The sequence below is a fragment of the Paroedura picta genome, chromosome 9 (assembly GCF_049243985.1).
Source record: "Paroedura picta isolate Pp20150507F chromosome 9, Ppicta_v3.0, whole genome shotgun sequence".
NCBI classification, from domain to species: domain Eukaryota; kingdom Metazoa; phylum Chordata; class Lepidosauria; order Squamata; family Gekkonidae; genus Paroedura; species Paroedura picta.
In genome coordinates this window covers 48,495,674-48,520,274 of record NC_135377.1, presented here as the reverse complement: position 1 = coordinate 48,520,274, position 24,601 = coordinate 48,495,674, and the positions used below count along the sequence as shown (strand labels likewise).

Sequence of the window (24,601 nt, the reverse complement as noted above, 5' to 3'; positions counted from 1 at the left end):
ATTGAACACAACGGCATATAACTGTTTAAGATGAGGCTTAAAGATTGATGGGCTGGTGTAAAATTGCAGATGCCATACTTTATGCTGATGGTTCCTGGGATATCACAGTGAACTGAAAGCAAATATAGAGAATCACATTTTATTTTATTTATAATTTATTTAATTTACAAAATTTATTTATTTACAAAATTTACCACCTTTCCAACCTCATCATGGTCACCAAGTAACATATTAAAAATACATAATAAAAACATGTCTTAAAAACATTAAAAACAGATCAAAACATCAAAATAATTAAAACCAAGTTAAAATACACAGGAAAGATGAATAATGGAGGAAACACCAGACAAAAGAGTGTTTACCTTTTTGTGGAAGACAGTTTACCACTCACCTAATCTAAGAAGGTAGAGACACCTTAGAAGATTACTATATTGGTTGGGTAGGTTCGTAATTAATAGAAGGTCTTCAGATGTGTAGTTTCTAAGTTACAGAGGTTAATAGCAGTACCTTGAACTTTGTGTGGAAACCTAATACAATTTCCTGAGTATCAAAGTAACATAGATTCTATTTTCCCCCATATAGGCTACGTTGTCTTATTATGCTCTGATACATACATGTGGATATTTCAGTGGAGCAGATAGCACAGCAAGACAGAATAATGTGTATGGAGAACTTCTTCATCCACAGTAGTTAAAGGGGAAGCGCTGTATATATGTGTGAAAGAATAATAGCATTGTGGACACATTGTCTGTAAAAGGTTGCAAGAGAAGAATTATTGTCTTTAAATGTGAACTATAGCTTCCCAGTTTGTTTCTATAAGGGACTGACCCCCATTCTTGAAAAAAAATTGAGAAAAGGTCATACATTATCTGCTCATTAATGTGTCTGTGCATTCATGAAACTGATGGCTATCAAAATCCTTTTGAGGATAACAGCTTGTGATCCTTTTTTATCTAACCATGCTAATCCAAAAACAATTCCAAGAATGTAGGGGAAAAAACCTAAATGCCCACAGTAATTTAGCTGAACATACAGACTGTTGAAGCTCTGAATATACACATTTTTAAATGCAATGAAATTAATAAAATCTAGTTTTCTGTTTTGCTATAAAATAGTCTGTAATCCTAGGACCATTTTTCAACAAGTATGCCCCACTGAATAAATGGGACTTCTGAATAGATGTGTTTAGAAGACTTAATTTTTGTACCCCACTTTTCACTGCCCAAAGGAGTCTCAGTGACTTACAATTGCCTTTCCTTCCTCTCCCTACAACAGAAACCTTGTGAGGTAGGTGGGGTTGAGAGAGTTCTGACAGGACTGAGGCTGAGAGAGCTCTGAGAAAGACTGCTCTGTGAGAACAGCTTCTATCACGGCTGTGACCAACCCAAGGTCACCCAACTGGCTGTATGTGGAGGAGCGGAGAATCAAACCTGACTCACCAGATTAGAAGCCACCACTCTTAACCGCTACAGCAAGCCAGCTCCTAAATGTGATATCCAAAGCAGAGTTAAAGCCTTCATTTGTTGCATAATGTTGGCAACTCTGATCAACTAAAGCACTAAGGTAGCTTTATCCAGTCTCCAGAATAAGTTAATGACTATTTTGAAACGTTCATTAAAAAAAAATAAGGTGAAGGTTGATTAAACCCCCCCCCACCCCCCCTCAGAATTCAATCAATAAACCACCCCTCTCAGAATCCCATCAACAAGCCCTGGACCTGTTTGTATCACAACTGTTTACTGTTATACTGTGTTGTGTTTGGTTGCAATTGTTGGTTATTGATGTATATGTTTTACAGACTGTTTTATGTAAGGTTCCTTGTTATAATGTAAACCGCTCTGAGCCTCCGGGGAGGGCGGTATAGAAGTATGATAAATAAATAAATAAAATAAATAAAGAAAATAGAGGTGGCACTTTACAAAAATTCAAACACAGGAAGCTCACTTGAAGCATGGGAAGAGAGATGATACTTTGTACAATGTATATCTCTCATGAAAACTGTGCATCTGGTGGAAGTTTGCTCATGCAATACCAAGAACCCTGTGTGCCTCTACTTTAAACGAATGCTAAAAGTAAGTTGTCTTTATTCTATTTTTAGAATGTCTTAGAAAATGAATCTAAGTTATTTTCAACTTGAATCAGAGGAACAAAGTATTTGTTCTGCACAAAAGTTCTGAAGAATGTGTGATACAGAAAAATCCTATGAATGCATTCTAAGGAGGCTGAAGATTAGCATTAAAAGCCCCTTGTCAGCAATAAATACCTTCGTTCATGTCCTTGAGCGAAATGGTGTCTTGTATAGGCTGAAAAATTATCAATGTATGTTGATTACTTGTTGGTATTTACAGGACTCAAGGAAGGTTTTTTTTTTTTTTAAAGAAGACTCTTCAACACTTTTTTGTTCAAGGGACTTGCAGCTGCTGTCCTCAAGGCACTCCACACTGATTTGCTTTGTGAAAGAACAAAGACATTTAGAATATAGGTTAGGGGAAAGTGTTGGAAAGTTAGACAATCTTATCATTCTTTGATGTACAAGAGTATTTCGGTTTTTGAAAGTGCAAATCAAATTGGAAAAGTTTATAGATATACGTGCTACATATAAATTATTTTTATCATTGCTTCTGTTTATTTCAGTGTGGTCTCAGTATATCAGCTGGTTCAGAATGTAGCAGTCCAGTTATAGTTAAGTAGTAGACTTTGGGAACACATATCGCCTGCCAGTTTGTTTCTTAGTTCAGTTCAGACGGCTAGTTATGAACTTTAAAGACATTCATGATTTTGAACCTATATAACTAGAGGAACTCCTCTTCCCAGATGTAGCAGGTATGGTCCTTATATAGACAGATGTCTCCCCTGCTTAGGGTAGCTCACCAGGTGTCAACCGGTGTTCATGCCTTTTTCTGCAATTGCATTTATTTATATTATCTCCTAAGATTTATTTTGAAAGTCAGCCTGCATGCACCATTGTCTGCTTCTTGCATATTAGCATTCTTCTCTGTTTTGTCTACAATCTGCAGTGAATGTTTAAGTGTCAAGAAGAGCACTCTGTGGGGTATCTTGTGGTCAGCAACTTGAAAGGGTTTAGACTGTGAGCTTAAATGAGATCACCTTAGAAACAGCTGAGTTGCCTGAAGTTTTTAAATTACTTCCTCTTGGGATTTAACAATGCCAGAATGTTGACCAAAGTATTGCATAATATTTTGCAAACCAGATGATGCAGGCTTTATGTTCATGTTGTGGATGGGAAAAAATCCATATAATTGTATCCTTTTGATCCTGATATATTCAAATCATCTGTTTTCTATATTATATTCTTTTTAGCCTGCTGAGTATGCCACAGTCATTTCTTAAAATAATGTGTGGAGGGGAGGAGGTCACCCAGTTTTATTACAACCACATGCAAAAAATGCATTGCAGCAGTTTCATCTAATAAAATTCAGCATTTATGTAGCACATTTTAGGAGTCCAAAGAACCCCCTGTACATTAATTCAATAAAGTTAGGTCTCTTTGAGACATGTGGAGACTTTAGGCCTGAGATAACTGCTAGTTTATTTTTTTATCTTTTACCTTGTATGCGCCTGCACCCTGTCTCATCCCAGGAAGAATCCCAAGGCCGAAGTCTTGTGGAAGGCCCGTGTTCTTTACACTTAAAACAGAGGGAGGCCGGCACCTATTCTACGAAAAATGTGAAACCACATGCAGTAGGAATGTTTCAGAAGGGGAGTCTGTTTGGCAAATGAAATAAGAGATATGCCAGGGAAAGAATCAAAATACTTAATTGTTAACAATGCATCCTCACGGTGTCAAGAAAGACAATGTTTACTGGAGAGTGATGGAGAAAAACCATGTACTTTTTCTATTGCATGGAGATGGGCTTGGCTGGATGGGCATGACTTCCCCATTTGGTTCTCATGATTGGGAGGTTCCTCCGCATGCAGTTGCATAGTGAGGGGCTTGGCTGACTGGGAGCCCTCTCTGCAGGCTTGGGCTGGCGGCTCACAGCCCTTTCCTACTTCTCCCCAACTGATTATCTTCATCCATCGTTTCCTGAGTCTCAGACAGCTTAGGGAGTCAGCAGCAGCCTTCTGATGCAGCCGCCATCATTGTAAATTGTCTATGAAGTGAGCTGGGGAGAGCAAGCTGGCTTCAGAGCCACCCCCTCCATGCTGTATCTGAGTCAGCTCCCCTGAATGCCCTGTACCTAAGACTGCTCTGTGATGCAGTGGAATGTGTCCTGTGAAAACTCACCTATCAGTGTATTGTAAAAAGCTTTGTCATCTGGCACTTGACCATCCAGAATGCTCTGCTGTTATCACCTGGAAGGCAGGCCCCTCCCCCCTCAGCTCCTGTACGTCTACATCTTCAGTTATGTGCACAGCCTGCTGTCACCTTTCCAGCCAACAAAGACTGATAGGCTTGTGACGGCTTGTGCTCCCAGATAATATATTCAGTGCCTCATGTCTCCTCCTCTTGCCTTAAGCTTAACCCATTAACTGTATTTTTTACTGTATTTGTAAATCTTAGATGCCTGCCACTGACCTGTTTTAATATTTTGCTGTAGTGGCAATGTAGTTTAATTATGAATAGGTTTTAAAGCAGAGATCCATAGCACTAGATGGTCATTCTTCAGCACTGAAACTTTAGACTTAAATATTTTATACTTCTAAAGCACGAGTGAATTTTGTCACATTTGATTTGTTTAATTTGTCTGCTTTGGATAGGAACAAAAGATATTTTCTATAGATATGTGGTTAGATTTTTTTCTCTTTCAATGAAGCTAAAAGTGTTTCACATTCTAAATAGAAAATGTGCAGCAGTGATTTGACATTTCTACACTTGACATTTGATGAACTATATATGTAGCCACATTCCGCTATTTATGCGTTGATGATAACATTTAGCATTAACCTATTCCTTGCCATTTGGAAATAAAGTCATTACTGTTCCTTAATAGCACAAGAAATTTTGATTTCCCTTCAGTTATTAATATAGCATTGTAAAATATTGCTTTGGAAGATTGCCAATAAGTTACAGGATGGGAACACACGATTTAGGAGTTTGATCTTTCTTGTGTCAATTTAGCATCAGATGGGCTGTTTTTTAATCAAGTCGGACAGCATCATTTGGCGGAAACTGACTTCATAGTTAAATTAGTGTGCAGAAAAATAATATAAAGATTCTTTCAAGAACATACAGGAAGTAGGCCAGACAAGGATGAGAGATGACTGATCAAGTCACTTTAAGGATAGCAAGGAAGGAGATAGAGGATTCTATAATGCAGATAACAGGGAAGGGATTAGTCAATACAACAGCAGGCATGATACAGACCCCGCAGGTCAAAGACATTCTGGAATCTGGAGGGAGATTAGCCTGAAGCTCAGCTGATCAAACTAAGAAGATATTGTGAGGGATGCAGCTACAAACAAATAGGGACTTCTGGAATCAGCTGGATCTGACTCAGCACTTTGGAATGTGAATTGCTGTGGGGACAGAAATCTTTGTGTGCTGTTTTTGTGCTTGTGAGGTCTGAGAGAAGCAGTAGGAAAGCGTGGTCACATAACTCTGTGCTTTAGCATTTGAACTGTATGCTACCAGATATTGTTATTAAAATGAGCACTGGTCTTTCTTTTGAAATATATTTAAAAGAAGGGTTAGTTCTTATAAGCTGCTTTTCTCTACCCGAAGGAGTCTCAAAGCAGTTGCCTTCCCTTTCCTCTCCCCACAACAGACACCATGTGAGGTGAGTGAGGCTGAGAGAGCCCTGATAGCACTGCTCGGTCAGAACAGCTTTATCAGCTCTGTGGCCAGCCCAAGGTCACCCAGCTGGCTGCATGTGAAGGAGGAATGGGGAACCCAACCCAGCTTGGGACAATCATCAAATGCCTTGGGACAATCATCAAAATTAGGAGGCTATATAGTCATGTTTAAGGTTCTGGTTTTGACCTTTAAGGCCCTTCATGGTCTGGGACCCACCTATCTGAGGGACTGCTTGTCTCCCTATGCTCCCCCCAGGGTCTTATGCTCTGCAGGTACTAACTTGTTGGTGGTTCCCATTCCCCAGGAGATTTGCCTGGTGTCAACCAGGGCTAGGGCCTTTTTGGTCCTGGCCCTGACGTGGGGGAATGAGCTCCCAGAAGAGCAGAGGGCCCTGCAGGATCCCTCCCGGTTCTGCAGGGCCTGTAAGATAGAGCTCTTCTGCTAGGTCTTTGGTTGAAGCCAGGGTATGTAAGATCTGAGGGGTCCTTCCAAATTAGAAATTAGACATCAAATTAGACTTCAAATAAGACAATTGATGGCACCCTTGGATCCTCCATGAGTCACTGGTGAAAGGGTGGCTGGAAAACTGGGGGAAGTTGGGGAGTTATTACTTTTCACCACTCTGTCTTGATTGTAATGGGGAAAATGTTTTATCTGCTGGGGGAGTTGCCAGTTTCTAAATGGTTTGTTAAGAACCTGATTTCCAAGTATACTTCAGAGTACTTCAATGCATCAGTGGTGAACTCAGTGGGTAGAAGAGTAATCCAATTAATTAAATTAGGGCATAGGTATTTTGCCAGCTGACCACAGTGAATCTAAATGAAAAGAAACTTTCATATAGTCCTCATTGTTCTACTTCCATGGAATATTGTTTTAAGAAATATTTTAATACATACTTCCAGTTTTCAGTAGTCATGGGCATTTGTAACTGCAGATGTAAATGAAATTTCAGTATCTGTGTCTGTTTTATTATTCCTTGTGCTGGTGGGTGGCCTGGCCTAGGAATCAAACTGAACTGAGAATGAAATGCACAAGAGGAGCTCTCACAGAAGGAAATGATAAAAGCAAAGTGGGAGGTAATGCAAAGAACATTACATTCATTGTCCTTTTTTCTGGCGGAAGAAGTGTCCTTAAGAAAGCTGTGTTTAATATTCTGATTGTTAGGGTATAGATAACAGACTGCCATATGTCAAGAGTTGGAGGCTTTCTCTCACACACATACACACAAAATACATGAGCAATTAAAAAAATGTCTAGGAATTGAAATTACTCTTTTCCAAATAGCTGACAAGGGCTAACCTCAGGAGAGCAAGATCTATTCCCATGCCAGGCCACACTCATTTAGTTAATAAAAGGCTGTGGCCAATTTGCATGCCAAAAAAGATTAAACTGATGTTGGTGTCCTTACTGAGGTGGGACCAATAATCTCATATAGAAACTTGTTTTGTGGCCCCAAATTGGGAGTCTCTGGTGGGAAGACACAATTCATCTGTTGGGTTGCCTCTAATGTTTAGTACAAAACAACTATTGCCTTGATTTTTAATATTTCTTCACTCTCATAGTTCATGAAGCTTCCTACTTTTTGGTAGATTGGTTCTCCATGAGAAATCTTGCTCTGACTAAATGAGGGAAAGGTAGAACTACACACACTCTTTATGACAGCCTTCTACCATACTTGCCTGTATACATATCAAGACTGTTATAAAATGCCATGCAATTGTGCCAGAAATCTGATACACAAATAACTGTTAAGAACTGAGATTACTGACTCTGATTATTATAGTATCACTTCCAAAGGTGGAGAAAAATCAGCATAGCTCATTAAATGTTTCCATATTTTTGTCTGTTAGGATGAAATATTTAATTGTCTATCTAGGATCAAGTACCAGTATTGCTTATTATAGGAAAAGCTGTGTTCAGCTTGATTCATTCATTCATTCATTCACTAGAATAATACAAATATAAGGTAAAGTTTATTATCAGGGTAGAGTAGGCTGTTCTTTCCAGTGTTACTCTTATTCAAGGTCAAATGGTTTTAAACTTCCTATTATCTCCTAGTCCCAGGTATTATCTTTACTGTGGGAGCTTCCTTTTTGTCTTGCACAGTTGGCTAACCAAAGGAATAAAATCAAAGACAAATTTCAGGTCATTATGTGACAGTATTGGCAAAGATCACACCTCTACAGTTTGTTTAATTAATTGTTAGTTCCTTTTTGTTTTCTCTTGAGTAATGATTGGGATTTTATCTGCTTAGAACTTTTAACACCAGCAGCAAAAGATTTAAATCAAGATGAAGGCAAAGGAAACTGCCAGGGGCAGAGTTATAAAGCAACTCAATTTGTTTGAGATCTCTGTTCAAACAGGGAACTGGCATTTTTAGAGTATTTACATTTAGTCAGCGATTTAATTGGCTTAATTGGGTAATATGTTTTTCATACTGGATGTGGATCACAGAAAAGCTTTAGCCAAAAGAAAATGAAGAACAGTATAGTAATTAAGGGAGAAGCTTCCATGGGAAATTGCATCCTTCCTGCAAAACTTCAAGTAAAATGTTCATTGGCAACTTTTAAAACTTTGCTTAATAAGGAAAATAATATATTTTTAGTGTTCTAGACCAAGTTATGAAAGTGATAAAGGCTGAATAACTCATTGCAATCCATGTTCCAGAAAAGTTATGTCATTATTTGGCATCAGTTATGTTGTAGTAAAACAATTCATTCATTTGAGCCTGATTATGTTTGTTTTTTTCATGATATACAAGACCAAAATTGTTGATTGTGATTGATATTAGTTGGATATGTAACACATAGAATTGGACTAAGCAGGTAGTAAATTAAATAGTTTGTTAACCCTCTCTTTCTATGAGCCACAAAAGAATGAGGGCAGAGAAAATATAGTGAACAAGAAGCACATTGGATACTAGGTCATTGTGAACTATGCATCATGAATTTCATTATTTGGCACCGCTTGTTTTGGGTTGGTGTTACCAGTGGAATGTCTCTGTTGCATGCCCAATAAAAGCATGCATAAAATCAAGGTGCAAAGAAATCAGACTACAATTCCATACCTTTTAAAAAATGTGTCAGAAGTTAGCATGGTTTAAAAAAAATAGCTATAGCATCATATAGGATGACATGCATATCTAATTTATAATCATTATACAATCATTGATATATTTTCAGGTCTATTTCCTGCTATTCTGAATCTTGCTAGTAATGCTCATATCAGCACCAATGCTACCTGTGGTGAAAAGGGCCCTGAAATGTTTTGTAAACTTGTGGAGCATGTTCCAGGTCGACCTCTACGCAATGCCCAGTGTCGAATCTGTGACCATAACAGTGCAAATCCCAAAGGCAAGTTTTGTTTTATTTTATTAGAATACTCATACTCTACCTTTCTCAAGGGTGCTTCACCTTAAGTGTATGATACTGAGCATGAAAATGTTTTTTCTACATACACATAATAATACAACTATAATGGCTACCTACAGAGATAAAGGAAGTGAAATTGTACCAAAGTCTCATCATAATCATTGGAATCTAACAAAATAATTTTCTTCATTTCCAGTGATCTCAGTGAGACTTAATTATGGATAATTTTGTATGGATTGCACCTATAGTACCTCTCAGAGGTACTCCCATACTGGTGCATTGTAACAGCTGAATGGCACACAGGAACACAGCAAGTTAATTGAAACAAATGGGATTATTTAGTCTTAAATAATGTGTGTGTGTGTGTATTTTTCCAACAGAACAACACCCTATCTCAAATGCTATAGATGGCACCAATAACTGGTGGCAAAGTCCCAGTATTCAGAATGGAAGAGAATACCATTGGGTGACTATTACTTTGGATCTAAGACAGGTAACTATTAGCTGATGAAGAAAAAGTATGTTGCTTAAAAATATTAACTTTAATTTTATTTATTTTGAAATATTTTAACTTGCTTTTTGATCACATGATCACAGTAATTTATAACAGTAAATATTGATTTCATATCAAGCACTGTTGCAATTAAATAAATAAAAGAGAAAAGAACAAGTGCCCATTGTGTAAGTCAACAAAATAATATAGATCAAAAAAGGCAGCCATCTCATCAACTTACCAAATAATCAACATTTAACTTGGAATGTAAGTCAACATTTGAACTGAGCATCCATCTATTAAAACATAATTATCTTCTAAAAACTAAAATGGGAGTACAGAATTTTATGGGGTATTAGGGGTTTGTATTATTGGTGCCATTACTGAGAAAACCCTGCCTTGAGTTAAACTTCTAATAGAGGGAGGACATGGAACAGAGCTTTTCTAGGTAACAGGAAGTGGGTTGTATGTCCCCACTTCTTCAGAGGTTAAGGGTAATGAACTGACCATAAAGTAAAGTAATGACCAGGTAATGATCTGTCCTAACAAAGTAAGTTCTTCCAATCTCTCAACTTGCTATTCATATTAGAATACCAAATCAATAATATACTCTACTGAATATGTTGGACCAAATAAAGTTTGAGAGAGAACAATGTCTAGCATAGCAACCAAGGATGCCATCCTAAGGCACTACATGCACTAACAACTGAACACACCATTGAAATTGTTGGCAGTGAACTAATAAATAGACATCTTCCATTGATTGTGTTATTTTACAGCTCTAATTTTGATTATTTTATTGGCTGCTGCACATATCTTATGCTTAATGAGTGTGTTTGTGTCATAATCAGACCTCTGAAGAAGACCCTACATGGGCTGAAATGCATCAGGTCTATAGTTGAATATAGTGCATATAACACTTTTCTTGCAATAGACTAAGGACTGTGCAGGAATTCAAATTGTACGTTGGAAGTCTACACAAAAGCAAGTAGTTTGGAATTTCTTAGAAAATTCAAAAGTTAAAACATGTTTCAGAAGTTCAATGTTTTGCTTTATATTTTAGGTCTTTCAAGTGGCATATATCATTATCAAAGCTGCTAATGCTCCCCGGCCTGGAAATTGGATTTTGGAACGTTCTGTAGATGGCATTGAATTCAGTCCTTGGCAGTATTATGCAATCAGTGATACAGAGTGCCTAACCAGATATAATGTGACACCAAGACTTGGACCTCCTACATATAAAAGAGACAATGAAGTGATCTGCACTTCCTATTATTCCAGGCTAGTTCCACTTGAACACGGAGAGGTAAGTTTTCTTTTTCTTCCTGTATTAGTTAGCTGGAGCAGGGATGTTGCTGTGACAGTACTGATTTGTTAGAAAGAGCTTCTTCAGATATTTTTTCAAACTCTCACAAGGGTGACAATGGACACACTGCAAGTTTTATTTCAGCAAATCAGGGAGGGTCTGAGCTGCATAAATGCAGAAATGTACCCATTGCACTGATCTCTTCTGAAAATTGTGGGAAAGTGAACATACTTCCAATTCCAGCCCAAGTTGAATCTTAGGGATAAATTAGTATCTGACCTGGTCCACCGAAGAGCCAGCTTTGATTTTTAAAATATATATTACAGTTTAGAAAATCATTTTACATTTCCATATTATTTCACACGGACCATTTATTGATAGTTTAGATAGTTTACTTACTAGGCTTTGGTGTTTTATAGTTAGAACCACCTGGAATTGGAAGCTAATGCTGTAAGCATGTGAATTTCTCTGTGCTGCTTGAATTTCTAACACAGTCCTTGGCATTGGTTCAGTGATACAGCGTAATTAAAACAGCATTGCATTTTGCAGGTCAACTGTTGATTGTTCTTTCTTTTAATCCTCTCTGTTCATAGTAGTTCCCTGGTATGGATCAGAGAAACAGTCTACTGTTAGAAGGAAATGGTGCATTAAAATCTGTCCCTATGAATGTCTGTCTTTATATTCCTCTAAATAGAAACCTGACCTCTAAAAATGGCTTTAAAGAGAGAATCCCCATAATTAATTCCTTAGCCGGAAATACATCAGAGTTCAAAGAATATTTGGGACTGAAGTACTACCAACATTATATTTTTAAAAATAATTTAAATTATTTAATAGTTTAAGTTCCATATGCATATTAGAGCACTTGAATCACATGTGATTTTTTAATTTTAAAAAAATAACATAATAATAATATTTTATTCTCAGAATAACTAAAATTAACTAGGATTTGTTAGATCAGATTCCACAGTCTTTAATTTAGCAGCAGCAAGAAAGTAGATCTGAGCTGAAAGGGTAAAATCTGTTTATTTATGCCTTAATCTATAGATAGTTTTAAACCTCTGCAACTCTTGTCGTTTACAGGAATGTTAACTTTATAATGCTGACTTTTCATTTGTTTTAATTTATGAATGTTTAAAATAATAACAGTCTTGAACAGAATGATCAGAATGATAGGAAACTTTAAGAAAAATGAAAAAGAAATATATATATTTTAAAATGTATTATTTATATGTTTAGATTTATAACCCACCCTCTCCACCAGAGGTGGATTAAGGGCAGTGAACAACAAACCCATTATAACAATAAATCATAACAAAATCATGCTAAAAATTTCAGAATCTAAAGGCCTAAAACCAGATGTCTAAGATCAGAACCCTCGACCCTAGGTAGGGTGCAATATAAGAGAGAGGCTATTTTATACTTTAACTGTTTTAGTGGTCTCAACCAGAGGTCTGGTGGAAGAACTCCATTTTACAGGCCCTGCAGAACTTGGTGAGTTCTGACAGGGCTCTCATGTTTTCTAGGAGCTTGTTCCACTGAGGCCAGCTAAACTGCCCTGGGGCTGGAGACTCACCAGCCTGTTCATGTTGGCCATGCACAAGGCATTTCTAGGGAAATATTTGGAGAGGTGGTCCCTTAGGTATGCAGGGGCCAGACTGCAAATGGTTAAACTCGAACTATTTTGGAGTCTTTAAAAGTTTTCTCATGAATGCTGTTCATTGCTTCCTATTGTCATGTGCATAACCATGTTAATCTGAACTAGCAGAACCAGTTTATATATGCTTTCACGTGCAGCATTAAGACACACAAAAGTTTATACCTTGAATAAAACTTAGTGGGTCTTAAAAGTACCCACTTAAAAAAATTTGTTCTGTTGCCCCCTAATGTGGAAGACAACAGGCAGTCCTTTTACAGATGTTTTGTGTGTATGTGTTTCTTTCCGGTATAAGAATCTAGCTGACACAGCAGGATTGGTATGAAAGTTCATCAACTTTGGAGGGAAAGTACAATTTCACCCTTGTCTTTTATGCTGTTTCCTTTCTATGCCAGTAGCTTCAGGCCCAATAATTTTTGCTCTCCCATATGTGGACCGAACAAGCTTCCTAAAATACCATTTCAGCATTTTTCTAAAAAGAAGACTTGAGGGAGTTGTGATCCAGAAAGTAATGAATTAAAACAAAATCATTAAGGAGAACAGCAATGGGGGGGGGGCACAATAGTATTTTGAATCTGATAATTATTTTGCAAATTGTCTTATTTTTGCATTGCTTATTTTTGTGTTGTGGGAAAATGTATCTATTCAGACTGGCAGCAGCTCTCCAAGCTTTCAGTTTTTCACATTCCCATTACCTAAACCTTTTAGTTATTCATTCATTTTATCTTTTCTAAACCACTTTTCTGAGACCGGCTCAGGGAGACATCACGGTTTGACCCCAGTACCTGTTTTGTCATGATTTCTAACAATGTTGAAATGAAGGTGGTCTCTGTCTTTAGATCCACACATCGCTGATTAATGGTAGACCTAGTGCTGACGACCCTTCACAAACATTATTGGAATTTACTTCTGCACGATATATTCGTCTTCGTCTGCAGCGTATAAGAACACTTAATGCTGACCTCATGACCCTTAGCCATCGTGATCCTAAAGATGTTGATCCTATTGTTACTCGAAGAGTAAGTTTAAAATGTTGCTTTATTATTTTGCTATGTATTTTGATTCTTTCTTCGATGAACCCTCTGGTCCCTGTTAGGACAAAGAGGGCTATTGGTTGTTAGGTCTTTATGGTATGTTGAAGATCAGGTCACTACTGAGTTCACTAATTATTTCCTGTCTTAGGATTTCCTGTCCTAGGTTTTATTTCAAGAGAGAAAATTAAACTAATCCTAAACAGAATCCTTTGTATTAAATAAAGGTCATTAATATCCTCAAGAATGTTAGTAAGTTTTGTACAAGCCTTCTGCAGGAATCAAATTTATACTAGGATCCAAGCCCGTTGCATTCAGGAATACAACAGGTACTAGATGGGAGGGTGGAGGTAGAAGAACTCCACAGATGGCCTCTCCCTCCCCTCCAGACCCGGAAAGGCTGCAGGCTGGAGGCCCCTGGGCAGGGAACTCACTGGCAGGCGTAGCTCTCACACAGCAGGGTTCTGCAGCCTGTGAGCCTTGGAGGGAAGTGGAAGGAGAAAGGGGTGGTCAGGGGTGGGGGACGGAAGGTGATTGGCTGGCTTCTGGACAGACAAGCAAGCCAGTTGGAGGAGGAGGCACTCAGGGGTGGGGCAATTGCCCTGAGTGGGTGTTAAGCACTGAGTGGCAGTTAAGCCATGAGATATGCTCCACTTCCAAGGCCTTACCAGAAATATATTATGTGGAACTGATACTTGAGATCAAAATTAGGTTTGGATTAAATATATATGTTATACTTTGGTTTAGAAACTTTAGTTTATGTACTAGATTGATCCCTTAGCATAATGCTGGCAAGATAACATTGTAATGCTGGCAAGATAACATTGCTCCTTTGGTGTAACACTGAAACTATCTCCCCTGAGGTAATAAAAGCCATTGTGCCTCTCTTGTGTCTGAGCATATGTTTATGACAGTGCCTGTCTTAATTTCCAAATACAGGTTAATTCTGAGCTTGTAGCTAATTAGTTAAATATGAAATAATGTAATATTTGTGTCCTATTTTTCTATGCTAACAGAGTTTATAAATTAAACTTTTCTTTATTTAGTATTACTATTCAGTAAAGGACATATCTGTTGGTGGTATGTGCATTTGTTATGGTCATGCTCGAAGCTGTCCTTTGGATAAAGTCACAAAGGTATGTTTCATTTTTTAATTCACCAACTTACTCAGGTCGCTTAATTCTACCCCCCCCCCCAACATTATTCTCCAGCGGACACAACTAAATGAAAACAAGTTCTTAGTTAATTATGCTATTGATTATTTTTCAACTAGTGAAGTGATAAATGCCTGTGTCTTCTCCACCGCAGTTATGGAAATATGCTTGTTAATATTGTAAGTAATATGGTATAATTACACGGCCATCTCATTGACATAAATGCTTTGGGGCCCAAGTAAAGGATTACAAATTGAGAACTATATTTTTCATGTCTACTTCTAAGATGAATAAATGAGAATTAAGAAATTATACCTTTGCAGATTTAAAACAATCCACTGTTGTAGGATTCAACCTTATGCAAATAAATATTTTACACTTGCTCTTTTACAAGGCCTCCATACTTGATCACCTGGCTGTCTGTGTGCCCATAAACATAAAGATGGTCCTTCAAAGTGCAAGTATGCAAGAATGCATACTTTCACACACTTGGGCAGCTCTTTAAACATGCATAGAAATGATCCACAGAAATCTCTTAGAGTATTCTTCCACCTCTTGTACTACATAATTGCCATAGTTACTATGTGCCAGTACTTTAATTATAAGAAATAATCCTATATTTCCAATGCCACACGCTTCATTTCCCCAGAACAGTTCTGTAGTGGTTCTTGTGAATAACAGTAGGTTCAGAGACCTGCTAATATACTTTATCCAATAAACTAGTTGGAAAGAGAAAAAGACAGATATCAATTTACTTACAGTGCAGCTTATGGATGCATTCTTATAGGAGTTCACACTTGCAACCTGTAGAGGTAACAAGTTAGATTATATGACTAACCATCAATCATCCATTACAAAAATCTACTTCTGCCTTTAAAAGTGAAAGTCCACATGCTCTTCCCTCTGCTCACTCCTTGCATTGTTCCCATCATGGAGCTGTTTGAAATGTGGCTCCTTTGACTACATGTTTCACCAGATGCTCTTTCTGGTTTAACTTTTCTTTACCATGGCAAGGCCTTTTGCAACCTCTTAATTTATATAAGGGTCAATCTAGCTGGATATATGTAAATAATATTTCAGGTGTTCTCTGGTAAAGAGGCTGCTTGTTTTCAAGGCTTTAATCTGTAGAGCTATGTTATAAAATGCAAAGGCTTTTAAACATTTAATCCACTAGCACCTACCAAGTGTGCAGCATTATTAGCAAATAACTCCACAAGTCTCAAGAGAAAAAAGGGATATAAAAGCAGTGCTCTAGGCAAGGCACCAGCTTCATTTACATAGAGAGCCAGTTTGGTGTAGTGGTTAAGAGCGCGGACTTCTAATCTGGCAAGCTGGGTTTGATTTCACGTTCCCCCACATGCAGCCAGCTGGATGACCTTGGGCTCGCCACAGCACTGACTGAGCAATAATATCAGGGCTCTCTCAGCCTCACCTACCTCACAGGGTGTCTGTTGTGGGGAGAGGAAAGGGAAGGCGATATTAAGCCACTTTTAGACTCCTTCTGATAGAGAAAAGCAGCATATAAGAACCAACTCTTCATCTTTATTTATGATACATACAGACAGCACACAAATCTCAAGTATACCTTCAGTGAAATCCTTGATTCTGATAACCATTAAGTAATTTCTTGGTATATCTGAGTCCTGTTTGTTGTGCATCACTTATTCAAACCCCTGAGGTAGAAGCCTGAGATTTTATCTTCAGTATAAATCAACACTTTTCACTTGACTGTTGGAAGCCATTGCAAGTGGGGAGAAAGGGCTGGCTAAAATTCTGAATACCCCCAATTTGCCCTTCCCCTGGTTTTGAATGCTTCCAAAGATTTATATATCACTCTGTGTTTGTGTCCCTGTGCACATGTACAGATTCTCTTGAGAATCAGTGTTTTAACAATTTCAGGGTTTTCTTCCCCTGTAGAAACTACAGTGCCAATGTGAACACAATACTTGTGGTGAGAACTGTAATGAGTGTTGTCCTGGCTACCATCAGGCACCATGGCGACCAGGAACCATTTCTGCTGGCAACAGATGTGAGAGTATGTAAATGTAAAATTGCAATTCTATAAATGTTTGATTTTTCTGTTTTTTCGGTATGTAGTCCAGACATTACTGAAGCCAGTGGAATAGTCAACTGTATAAAATTCTGTGATATTTAATGTGTGGGCAGTTATAAAATAACATGACAGACTGGAATTTTGGTTCTGGAATGGGTATGTTAAGAAAGAAGTCTGTAGACTCAGTGGATAGAGTACAAGTACTCTTCTCTGGATAAAGTAAAATTATGACTGCATTCCCATCACTTATCTGCCATGGGTTTTTGTAAATGGAATTTGAATTGTGCTGATTTTTTAAAAGAAAGATTAAAATTGTAATTGTCAGTAGCTCCTACTGACAGATGGAGGCCCTGCCCAATTATTATAAGCCAGTAGCTTTTTTTAAAGAACTCTATGGGGCTTGCTGAATTCTATAAGGGAGAGGATGTAGATTTCTTCAACTTTATCAGTGTACCATGTTGTAGGTGAAGGGGGGAAGAGTTGAGAAGTGGAAGAATAGGAGTTGCCAGTCTCTCCTTTTTGTATCTGGGTTTCCTGGGCATGGCTGTAGAGAAATGAGGCCAACTGCATTGAACCTGGAAAATGGATGTTTCTCTCAGGTCCCACATGGTCATATTTAAGCATGAGGCCTATCACATCAACCTTTTTGTCAATTGTCACAGGATATGTCAAGTTGTATGCTCCCATTAAAGAACTTAAAAAAAAAGAAATCTAAGGTATTCTAAAAATATATATAGTAACATACACTTTACTGGCCTCATTTTCTTAATCTAGTTGGTAAGCTTGCAAAGGTTGTTCTTTTGGCTTACAGGAATTGCAGAAAGCAAACAAATAGATCTATTATTAGCATTGATGTCCTTTAATCAATGATGTTTCAGTTGGGCTAGTGCAATCTATACAATGTTGTTAAAAGCACTTTTTAATGTATTAACATGCCAAGAGAAGGCAGATGGTATTGCTATGTTATTACTGTCTATGTTTGGCATAATTTGGCATATTGTATTTTATACAATAGACATTATATTTGTACTGTTTTTTTTCTAGAATGCAATTGTCATAACAAAGCAGAAGACTGTTATTATGATCAGAGTGTGGCAGATCAAAAAAGAAGTAAAGACATTCATGGCCAACTTAAAGGAGGTGGAGTTTGTATAAACTGCACTCAGCATACTACTGGAATAAACTGTGATGTCTGTGTTGAAGGATACTATAGGCCACATAAAGTAAGAGTATTTTTGGAATCTTATTCTATTGCTTTGATGTATGTCAAAACCAACATTTGTTTACTTTTTATTGTTGCTAAAAGATGTCCTTCAAAAACAAACTTGTACCACAAGAAAAGTTGTTAGTATAAAAACATCAAAATTCACTGAATTGATCACTAGATGAAAGAACTATGATCATAGACATATGAAACTGTTTTGCATGAATCAAGCTCTAGAAAGTTTATGCAGCTATTCAGTTCTTGTTATACAAATGTAACAGCTATCAAGGGTCACCACCAGTTGATGAGAGGTTGGCTTCTACTAAGATTTCTCCTTTACCTCTAAGATGAGAGGGGAGTAATATCATGCTTATTGTGGTTGTCTGTGAATTCAGTTCATTGTAAGTTCTTCTCATGCTCACCTGTCTTACCATTATCAACATCTTATCTGTTGAACTGGATTACATCCAAGTTAAAGGAACAGGGCTGAGCAAACTTTACAGCTTTGGAATTGTAGTTCTGCTTTTAGTACTTGTTTTTGGAGACCCCTTTGCAACTGGAATTGCTGTTCCAAAACTGCCCACAGGTTTCAACACTGTAATGTTTGACTAGAATGGCCCCCTGCTTTCCCTCTTTCTCTCCTATGAACTTTACAAATCAAAATTGACTGTTGAGGTGTATCAGTTGCAATGCTATTGTTACTTCCAATACCTTTATCCCTTCAGGTAAAAAACAAGCATCCATTTGACAATTATCTGGAGAATCTAAAAGCTTTTCTTGTTTCAGGTGTCTCCCTATGATAATAATCCTTGCACTCCTTGTGACTGTGATTTATTTGGGTCTTTAGGATTTGACTGTGTTAAGGATGACAATCATATTGAAGTACAGCATGGTAAGTGACATCAAGTAAGGGAAATGGGTATGTGGTAAAACACTGAAAGTTAAGGGCAATTCACACACAATGAGACATTCACTATAGTTATATGCCTAGGAGCCAACACAATACCCATTTTTTAAAAAGAGGATCCAGAGTAATGGGCTAATTAGCTTAATAGCTGTGCTGAGCAAATTGATATAAAGCATTATTAAAGTTAGAATTATTTAAACTCATGGAAAAACAAACATTGCTGAAGAGAAATTGGCATGATTTGTGTGAAAGGAAGTTCTGCCTCACTAAATATCTAGAGCACCATTTCTCAACCTTTTCACCATGGACTAACCCCTGAAATATAACCCCAGGATGCTTCCATGCTTGAGAGGACAGGCAGGGGCAAGGTCTCAGCTAACTGCTGTCAGCATTTGATTATCCATTTGCCCATTATTCTCTTAATGTGGACACATTTATTGAAGCCAAATGTTTCCCATGCAATTCAATCTCAAGTGAATATAAACAAATCCAAATTGCTGATTTCCCCCTATTTGTCTCTGGAACCTGCTAACCATTTTCATTATGCTGTATGTTAATTTACTCTGACACTCTACCTATAAGTTTGAACTGATTACTTTCATTCCATGACATTAGATCCGAGGAAGTGTGCGTGCACACAAAAGCTTATATCTTGAACAAAACTTTGTTGGTCTTAAAGGTGGCACTGGACTCTTCTGCTTCAGACTGACATGGCTATCCACTTGAATCTACCCTGAAATATTCTTCAGGTTTTGAATAATCCTGAAAGTGATGACAGTGTTTACACTGTGCACAGTATTACTAAAAGGAATAAAATGCTTGTTAAATAAGAAGTTAATTTCATTTTGTGTGTGCAGTACCTTGCCTGAGCAAAACAAGGAAGAATTTATTTCAGCTGTCATAAAGCCCACCATTCAAAGCCACAATTCTCCTCAGGAGAGATGATCTGTGTGATTTGGAGATCACATGTAACTCTGGGAGATCTCCAGGCACCATCAGGAGATTGGTAATCCTAGCAAGACCTGAGAATATATTTTCCCAGAGTCAGGAATGGCTGCCAGGGTAAGACCTGGAAAGAAAGGAATCCTTGTATAGGCTGTTCACAATCCTTGCACTGGATCCAGGTATAGTAGCTCTCAGCTAGGGATGCCAGCCTCCAGGTAGAACCTAAGTATTCCCTGGAACTGCAGCTCATCTCCAGATTAGGTTCCCTAGAGAAATGGCTATTTTGGAGGTAGACACTGTGACATTTGTCCCAGTCCTCTCCTGCTTCAATATCTGAATCCCTTTGCTTGCAACAGACTTCTTCCAGCCATTTTCTGCCTGTGGGGCTCTGAGGAGAAATTCTGAAAGGGAAAACTGGGAAGAATGGTGGGAGTGCAGCAGCTATTCCCTCCCATTTCTTTTCAATTGTGTGTGAATATATCAAGGTCACGACAGACAAGACAGATGAGCAGATATAAACAACTATATAAACAACTTAATAACTCCAGTTAGTGGGATTTAATTTTTAATTTCAGTCTTATTGGACTGTATACCCTCTCTCACATACAAAGCCACTCCACCTCTGACCCTTCCCTCTCTATCCTTCTGAGATAATTTCTATCCAGGAATCACTGTATCCCACTGATTATCCTCATCCAACCATGTTTCTGAAATGCACATAATGTCTATGTCCTTCTCTGTTATTAAGCATTCCTACACCTCCATTTTAATTTGGGCACATCAGTCATTTGTACATAAACATATTTATTTTTCCAGACATGTTAGGCTGCAACCTTTTTCTTGTGGACCTTAGACCTCATCAGTTAGTATTGTTTGTCACCCTCTCAATGGCCAGCCCTAATCCATTTCCCTCTAAAACAGTAATGGTTCCCACTTCATCTTTTAGAGATGAGCCATCTTGTACCAGAGACATTTCATATTCTGTCTGCTTTCCCCAAGATTTAAAAACTGCTCTGCCACATATTTAATTTAAAGCACCAGCCCTGTGCATGGAAGGCTATCTTGGAGGTCCTGACCTTGAATCTCCTGCCTAGCAGCCTAAATTTTCCCTCCAGGAACCTATGTCTGATATAAGCAGTAAAGTGGCCATGTTTGCACATGGCATCAAGTTACTCAGAATGCTGAAAATTCAAACTCTCTAAACTGGATGAGACCCAACGAAACACCATGAGATTAGTTGTGAGTATATCCCATTAGAGTATATCATACACTATCCCATTAGTGTATATCAGAAATTTGATCCCCCCCCCCGCAAAGTGGGGAATCATATTTCTGATATACACTAATGGGATATGAATTGTTAAGAGTTCTTAGAGATTATGGTGGGTTGAGCTTTCTACTGGCCAGGTTAAAGAGGTTAGCAATTAACTGATTTTGATGGTGGTGTTTTTTTTCCAGTGGCCTGGCCACAAAAGGTCACTGAATAGATTACAAGGTAAGTGAGGAACTAAACCAGTCTTTAATTAAGTCTGCAGCAATTCCCATACTTTATTTTAATACTGCTACTGTACAGAAGTGGAGCTTTTCCATTATGCACTGAAACTTCATTTTTTATATGGAAATCTCAAGCTGATTTCTCATAGGTGGAAAAGGTTGAGAGGGCTGCCATATGGAAGCATATGATCCAGCCACCAAGCAGGCCCCCAGTTACCCCAAACTAAGGGAACACAAATTCTTCTGAGTTCCCTTAGCCCACTGTGGGGGCAAACAGACCTTGTCCTGTGGCAGTCCCATGTGGACAGGGAAGAGCTGGGCCTTCCAGGTGCTCCATTGTGGCCCAGAGGGGCCAAGGAACACCCCAGTTGGCTTCGTGGTGCTTTGCTGTGTTATGGGGTGGACCAGGTCATTCATTTTTATTTTGCAGGAAGGTGGGATTGCATGGAACGCAATTCCACCTTATTGCAAATTAACCCTCCCTGCACCACCCCCCACATGGAAAAACCATTCCACCACTGCTTTTTTTCCTAGGGGGATACATTTCAGTGCCAGAGCAGATCATGGGAACACAGTAAATTGCGGTGCTTTATGCTCTGCTGCACTGCTCCGGTGGTGGTTCAGTGTTGCCACCGCCATGTGAAATTGGCCTCAGCCTGGTTCAAGAGAACTCAGAAGCTTTGCCTATGTTGGTATTGATTTCTATTGTTTTTGCATTGCCACACTAGACCTAGGTAACACAGTATTCCCTTATAAAAAGTTATGTTTCCAGTGTGGGCCTGAGAAGTCCTGTAACATAGCATAGAGAAATAGGCTAAGTATAGATTTGCCAGGTTTTGTTTTCTTACTCAGCACTTTGGCATGTTTGATAAGGCTGAAGGACTGATGTAATCCCATGAGACCTAGACTTGACATATACCTGGTATGTTTTCTTGATCCACATTAACTGTTGTTCTTTTCTTTAACTTTTTGAGGTGTTCACCCTGGTCAGTGCCCATGCAAGGAAGGTTATGCGGGGAAAAAATGTGAGCATTGTGCCTTTGGCTATAAGGGTTATCCAAATTGTATGCAATGTAACTGTAGTCTGGTTGGCAGCCTTAATGATGACCCATGCACAGAACCTTGCGTTTGCAAAGTAAGTGTACAGTAGATTCTCTGTTTGATTCATTGTGAAATTTGAAGTGGGATTTGTAAATGAATTTAATGAAAAGTACTTTATTCATGGCAGGCATCCTGTGACTAGCAATTAATTGGGGCTTAAGTGGAGCCTCTGTGGATGGAGATTTAAATTAAGATTAATGGCCTATCTCTCACAGCTTTCATAGAGGCATTGATGGCAAAGTATGTGAGCAAACTTGTAAATATGATTAGGATCAGAATGGGGCAACTGAGTAATATTATTAAGCAGTGAACATGTAAGTCCTGTGCAGACACTGCAGTCTAAGACAACTGAAATTGAGTTTGCTGTAAAATCAAGGAGAGCAACATGGCTGGCATTGATGACAACAGTGGAAGTCTTCACATTTCCCTCTTATGCTTCTCTCTCCAAGTATGAAAACTAGAAGGTTGCTTCCTCTCCCCCCCCCCCCCCCCAAAAAGAGAACTTCCCTTCCATTTGAGGTTCACCAGGGAGGAGGCGATGCTTTAGGTCATGGCACTTCTGCCCCCTCCCAGGGTGGTGAGGCCAGGCCTGGCCCCCTCCTTCCCATGTCCCAGTTACTGGCTGGGCTACTGCCCTGACCATGGTCCCAGGCCCCCCTCCCTCCCAGTTTACACTGGCTGGCTGGCTAGCTTATCTATCACCATTGGCCAAGTAAAGCAGTCTGGCATTTTTTTCCACAAGGAAGAAATTGGGAAGGGGATGTGGCCAGGGATGGGACAACCTACCTGATTGGCCATTCATTAGACAGATGGACAATCGGGTAGGCGATGAGTCCCAACTCCTCCCACCACCTCTGTCTGGCTTAATTTCTGTTACAGATATTGTAAATGGGAATGCTGAGCGAGGATAATTTTGATAGCAGAAAAGATGGTTAAGACAACATTTTTCTCCTCAAACATATTATGTGAGAATACCTTCGAATTTGTAGTGTACACTGGTTAGTAAATGGTGACCATAAACCAAAAATTATATGCTTTCTACAGGAAAACGTAGAAGGTGAAAACTGTGACCGTTGCAAGCCAGGATTCTACAATCTTCAAGAACGAAATCCCCAGGGTTGTACTGAATGTTTCTGCTTTGGGGTTTCTGATGTTTGTGAAAGCCTTCCATGGCCCATCAGTCAGGTAAAATACTGCTGGCAGCACATTGATTTTATTTGTTAATTGCTTTTCTTGCTGAGGCTGAAGGCAGATCACAATGCACAATGTAATCAAACAGCATAAGTTTTCAAATAAATGATACAACAGGACAAGGAGTTAGGAATAGTTAGGAAAACAATGCAAAAAGAAAAAGATATAACCCAGCACTTCCATGAGTTTTCTACAGGTATATCCACAAACATGCTACATTTTATTGTCTTTAGTCTATGCCTTTCTTTAATATACATTGTCCTTTGCATAAACTATTCCATTCAAACCATAAATATAAGCATGTAGCTCTGGGTCAAGCGCTGGGTCAAGACGAATCCAGAGGTTCACAGTTTCAGATGTCCCAGGAAGCCTTATGTCACTTTTGAATTAAATCTTCAGAATAACTCACACGAAAATGAAGATTTTGTTGTTGCTTTAGCTGCAGCAAAAGTATTAAGAGTGAAATATTATAATCCAAGCAAACCTTCATTGATAAATGTATGGTTGATAGACTTACTATAAGATTGTTATTGTTCGTGATTAACTTTAGAGAAGGTGAATTTGTATTGGTTCTAAATTAGGGAGAGAAGCCCAGTTGTTTGGTATTCCCGTGCAATCCTGCTGCCATCTCTATTGCCTGTAACTGAGAGAAGCCAAGCCTTGGAAGTCTCGGCAATATTAATGTTGCTGTTGCTAAGCGATCCCCAAACTGGATACCAAGATTTCAGAACAGTCTCACAACATCTCAATGGGCATTCATTTCTCAAGTGATAGATGCCACTTCTATTATTATGTGGGCTTTATCCCCAGTGCATTATTTTTGTATATTTCAGATTTTTGGCAACCTTGTAAATCCTTCAGGTTTGTAGAACAATAGGCCCCTGTCTGTTTTTGGCTCCATTGTGTGTATTTTTTGATCCATACTTTGTGGCCTAT

General features: G+C 38.5%; 1 protein-coding gene across 2 annotated transcripts in view; it reads left to right on the top strand.

Moving 5' to 3' along the window:
• LAMA1 (laminin subunit alpha 1) overlaps positions 1 to 24,601 on the top strand; it is a 107,481-nt gene that overhangs the window by 6,197 nt on the left and 76,683 nt on the right. For both annotated transcript variants that reach the window (XM_077352744.1, XM_077352743.1), the window contains exons 2-11: positions 8,941 to 9,111; positions 9,510 to 9,622; positions 10,686 to 10,928; positions 13,425 to 13,604; positions 14,663 to 14,752; positions 16,688 to 16,805; positions 17,868 to 18,046; positions 18,814 to 18,919; positions 22,348 to 22,508; positions 23,519 to 23,659. In XM_077352744.1, coding sequence (XP_077208859.1) covers positions 8,941 to 9,111; positions 9,510 to 9,622; positions 10,686 to 10,928; positions 13,425 to 13,604; positions 14,663 to 14,752; positions 16,688 to 16,805; positions 17,868 to 18,046; positions 18,814 to 18,919; positions 22,348 to 22,508; positions 23,519 to 23,659 — 1,502 coding nt within the window. The remainder of the gene's footprint in view (positions 1 to 8,940; positions 9,112 to 9,509; positions 9,623 to 10,685; positions 10,929 to 13,424; positions 13,605 to 14,662; positions 14,753 to 16,687; positions 16,806 to 17,867; positions 18,047 to 18,813; positions 18,920 to 22,347; positions 22,509 to 23,518; positions 23,660 to 24,601) is intronic.